Here is a 5,000-nt window from a genome sequence, read left to right as displayed (position 1 = left end):
TGTATTCTGGTCTTTACGGTAGAGCTGCTGTATTCTGGTCTTTATAGAGCTGCTGTATTCTGGTCTTTACGGTAGAGCTGCTGTATTCTGGTCTTTATAGAGCTGCTGGATTCTGTTCTTTACGGTAGAGCTGCTGTATTCTGGTCTTTATAGAGCTGCTGTATTCTGGTCTTTACGGTAGAGCTGCTGTATTCTGGTCTTTATAGAGCTGCTGGATTCTGGTCTTTATAGAGCTGCTGTATTCTGGTCTTTACGGTAGAGCTGCTGTATTCTGGTCTTTATAGAGCTGCTGTATTCTGGTCTTTACGGTAGAGCTGCTGTATTCTGGTCTTTATAGAGCTGCTGTATTCTGGTCTTTATAGAGCTGCTGTATTCTGGTCTTTACGGTAGAGCTGCTGTATTCTGGTCTTTATAGAGCTGCTGTATTCTGGTCTTTACAGTAGAGCTGCTGTATTCTGGTCTTTATAGAGCTGCTGGATTCTGGTCTTTACGGTAGAGCTGCTGTATTCTGGTCTTTATAGAGCTGCTGTATTCTGGTCTTTATAGAGCTGCTGTATTCTGGTCTTTACGGTAGAGCTGCTGTATTCTGGTCTTTATAGAGCTGCTGTATTCTGGTCTTTATAGAGCTGCTGTATTCTGGTCTTTACAGTAGAGCTGCTGTATTCTGGTCTTTACAGTAGAGCTGCTGTATTCTGGTCTTTATAGAGCTGCTGTATTCTGGTCTTTACGGTAGAGCTGCTGTATTCTGGTCTTTACAGTAGAGCTGCTGTATTCTGGTCTTTATAGAGCTGCTGTATTCTGGTCTTTACGGTAGAGCTGCTGTATTCTGGTCTTTATAGAGCTGCTGTATTCTGGTCTTTATAGAGCTGCTGTATTCTGGTCTTTACGGTAGAGCTGCTGTATTCTGGTCTTTACGGTAGAGCTGCTGTATTCTGGTCTTTACGGTAACGTTTCCTGCGCCAAGATTTCTGCCTGGCTCCCACTCGCCCCGTTCATGGAGAGAGAGAGAGAGAGTGGGAGAGCGAGGTAGGGAGAGAGGAAGAGAGAGAGAGAGAGAGCAAATGAGAAAACTGAGGCTGAAAGAATGAATGAGATGAGAGGGAAGGGACGAGAGAGGGCGAACGAGTGCAGGCCTGAATGGCGGAGAGCGAGACGGAAAAAGAGAGAGAGAGACAGACAGAGGGAGAGGGGGGGCGAGAAACAGAGAGACAAAAAGGGAGAGAGAGAGAGAGCAGCGAGTCAGTGTGAGTCGGGAAAATAGAGGAGAGAGAGGGTATGCGTGCTTGACTGACTGTGTGTGTGTGTGTGTGTGTGTGTGTGTGTGTGTGTGTGTGTGTGTGTGTGTGTCTGCTTGCTACACTGAGCACGTGCGCTGCAGCGGTTCATTCAGTCGCTCAGCAGGAGTCGAGCCGCCGTGGAAACGTTACAGTCTGGACTCTGATTGGCTGCTTTCCCACCGGATCTGCTGACCAGACAGTTCGGATTGACTGACAGGAGAGGAGAGACTGACTTCACTGATCTCTGCTGATCTCTGCTGATCTCTACTGATCTCTACTGATCTCTGCTGATTCCTGATGATCTCTGGACATCTTTCGAGATTTGTGGTGATTTGTGGTGATGTCTGATTTCTGGCCATCTCAGGTGATCTCAGGTGATCTCAGGTGATCTCTGGTGATCTCTGGTGATCTCAGGCGATCTCTGGTGATCTCAGGTGATCTCTGGTGATCTCTGGTGATTTATGACTATGATTTCCCAGATCCTGCTGGATTTTCTGCTTCTGTCTGATTGATCTCTTTTCTGCTGTTTACACCGCGTCACCATGGTTACCTGCCAGTTTGGGGAGTTTTGACAGACAGGAGCGCAGCGGGACTCGAACCTGCGAATCTGCTTTCCCTGTGATCAACCAATAGGACAAGGGCTAGACAATGATGTCATCACGTCAAGCAAATTTGTTATCAAACAATGACGTCTGGGACCGGTGTCACCATGGTAACCACTGTGATCTTAGTGTAACCTGTGTCACCATGGTAACCACTGTGATCTTAGTGTAACCTGTGTCACCATGGTAACCACTGTGATCTTAGTGTAACCTGTGTCACCATGCTAGCCACTGTGATCTGAGTCCAGTTAGTTTTGACTGTGTGGAGAAAATCACTGTGACCAAAACCAAAGAGTCTCCATTAACCTGAACCAGTCACTGAACCGGTTCCAATAACCTGAACCAGTCACTGAACCGGTTCCAATAACCTGAACCAGTCACTGAACCGGTTCCATGAACCTGAACCAGTCACTGAACCGGTTCCAATAACCTGAACCAGTCACTGAACCGGTTCCATTACCCTGAACCAGTCACTGAACCGGTTCCATTAACCTGAACCAGTCACTGAACCGGTTCCAATAACCTGAACCAGTCACTGAACCGGTTCCATTAACCTGAACCAGTCACTGAACCGGTTCCAATAACCTGAACCAGTCACTGAACCGGTTCCATTACCCTGAACCAGTCACTGAACCGGTTCCAATACCCTGAACCAGTCACTGAACCGGTTCCATTACCCTGAACCAGTCACTGAACCGGTTCCATTAACCTGAACCAGTCACTGAACCGGTTTCATTACCCTGAACCAGTCACTGAACCGGTTCCAATAACCTGAACCAGTCACTGAACCGGTTCCATTAACCTGAACCAGTCACTGAACCGGTTTCATTACCCTGAACCAGTCACTGAACCGGTTCCATTAACCTGAACCAGTCACTGAACCGGTTTCATTACCCTGAACCAGTCACTGAACCGGTTCCATTACCCTGAACCAGTCGATCCGGTTCCATTAACCTGAACCAGTCACTGAACCGGTTCCATTACCCTGAACCAGTCGATCCGGTTCCATTAACCTGAACCAGTCACTGAACCGGTTCCAATATAAAACTTCATATTTTACATCAGAGTGACTTTACATTCAAACAAACAGTGACGTCGATGCCTTTGTCATGTCATGTCATGTCATGTCACCGCAAAGGATTGTGGGATTCACCGAGACTGTTGACTACACCTTGTGTAAGTGGATGGCTGTGATGACATCATCATGACATTGTTCTTTTAATGAGGAACCCGGGTTCATTTTGGCTCCTGGAACGGAGCGGCAGCTCGTTAACACTGTGATGTCACTGTGATGTCACTCATTACTAATGATGGGAGTTGAAACTGTGATGTCACTGTGATGTAAGAGTCTGTCTCAGTGACATGGAGAATGATCGGAAAGGACTCTGGGATACGAGCTAACTTCCTTCTAAGGTTGCTATGGTAACCAGCGGCATCATTTAGCTGCGTTGTCCCCTCCTGTTAGCTGCCTTCATATTCTTATAGGAGGCACGGTTAGCATGGTGAGCATCATTTACATATTTTAGCATCGTTAGCATCGCAAACATATTTGAGCTTAGTGTTGTTAGCCCCGCCCTCTCCCCATGCCACGCCTCTTTGCGCCCCCCCGGGGGGCGGAGCTGCTTCTGCCTCCAGCCAATCATGTGCCAGTGTAAGATGATCTGCAGTAACAAAAGCCTGTCAATCATGTTCGGATGTAAGGTAGGAAGAAGGAAGCAAGGAAGCAAGAAAAGGAAAGAAGGATGGAATGGAAAAGGAGGAAGGAAAGGATGGAGTGAATGTGCACATGCATCCGTGCGTGTGTGTGTGTGTGTGTGTGTGTGTGTGTGTGTGTGTGTGCACAGGAGAGAGAGAAATAGGGCAGTGTGCTGTGTTATTCCGCTTCAGTTGACATTTCTGAATCTGTGTGTGTGTGTGTGTGTGTGTGTGGTAGTATGTTATCTTGTTCATGCTTCATTTGGCATTCAACTACAGACCTATTTCTGAATCTTGGGTTGGAAAAAATGTGTGTGTGTGTGTGTGTGTGTGCGTGTGTGTGTGTGGTCTCATTATTTTGATTCTGTGTGTCTGCTTTACTTCTGTCATCTCTCTCTCTCTCTCTCTCTCTCTCTCTCTCTATCTCGCTCATCCTTTATTCCCTCCATCCCATAGACTAACTTCTAATTGCATGCTAACATGATCCTCATAAATTCCCATTGTAAATTAGCATGCTAACTCTGCTTCCATTAACTCCCAGTCTAATTGTACATGCTAACATGATCCTGATAGAGTACTGTCTTAAGTTAGCATGCTGACCCAATTCTCATTAACTCTCATTTTAATTTAGCATGCTAACGTGATCCTCATAGATTCCCATTCTAGTTAAGCATGCTAATACAAATCTCATTAACTTCCATTGTAATTATCATGCAGCCATTTTTCTAAAACTCTCCAAAATCCATGTAATGTCTATGGAGATTTATGCTAACACTCATGGCTAATGCTAATATACCAGCTGTAATGTCTCTCTGTCTCTCTGTAGAAGTATCGTTACCAAGACGATGAGACTCCGCCCCTTGACCCCAGCCCCGGTCACATGACCCACGGACGCAGCGCTGAGTTGACACACACACACCTGGACGGATACACACACCCTGCCGCACTCACGGTAGGCGCACGCACACACACACACACACACACACACACACTCTCATACGTTGCAGTCATTGCTGTGGTGTTTCTGCACTGCACTTCACCTGTCAATCAAACCGGAGTTGTTGCTGGAGCTTGATTCATACTGATGATGTAGTTTGATTCATACTGATGATGTAGTTTGATTCATATTGATGATGTAGTTTGATTCATACTGATGATGTAGTTTGATTCATATTGATGATGTAGTTTGATTCATATTGATGATGTAGTTTGATTCATACTGATGATGTAGTTTGATTCATACTGATGATGTAGTTTGATTCATATTGATGATGTAGTTTGATTCATACTGATGATGTAGTTTGATTCATACTGATGATATAGTTTGATTCATACTGATGTAGTTTGATTCATACTGATGTAGTTTGATTCATACTGATGATGTAGTTTGATTCATATTGATGATGTAGTTTGATTCATACTGATG

General features: G+C 45.4%; 1 protein-coding gene across 1 annotated transcript in view; it reads left to right on the top strand.

Annotated features, from left to right (window-relative positions):
• The window catches only part of LOC139910450 (disks large homolog 4-like), a 54,087-nt gene that overhangs the window by 19,999 nt on the left and 29,088 nt on the right, over nt 1-5,000 (top strand). Inside the window, exon 4 of the mRNA XM_078282263.1 lies at nt 4,401-4,526. Coding sequence (XP_078138389.1) covers nt 4,401-4,526 — 126 coding nt within the window. The remainder of the gene's footprint in view (nt 1-4,400; nt 4,527-5,000) is intronic.

This window comes from Centroberyx gerrardi, unplaced genomic scaffold (assembly GCF_048128805.1).
Source record: "Centroberyx gerrardi isolate f3 unplaced genomic scaffold, fCenGer3.hap1.cur.20231027 Scaffold_54, whole genome shotgun sequence".
Classification (NCBI taxonomy): domain Eukaryota; kingdom Metazoa; phylum Chordata; class Actinopteri; order Beryciformes; family Berycidae; genus Centroberyx; species Centroberyx gerrardi.
Note: the sequence above shows the minus strand (reverse complement) of the source record. Positions and strands in the feature narration are given on the sequence as shown.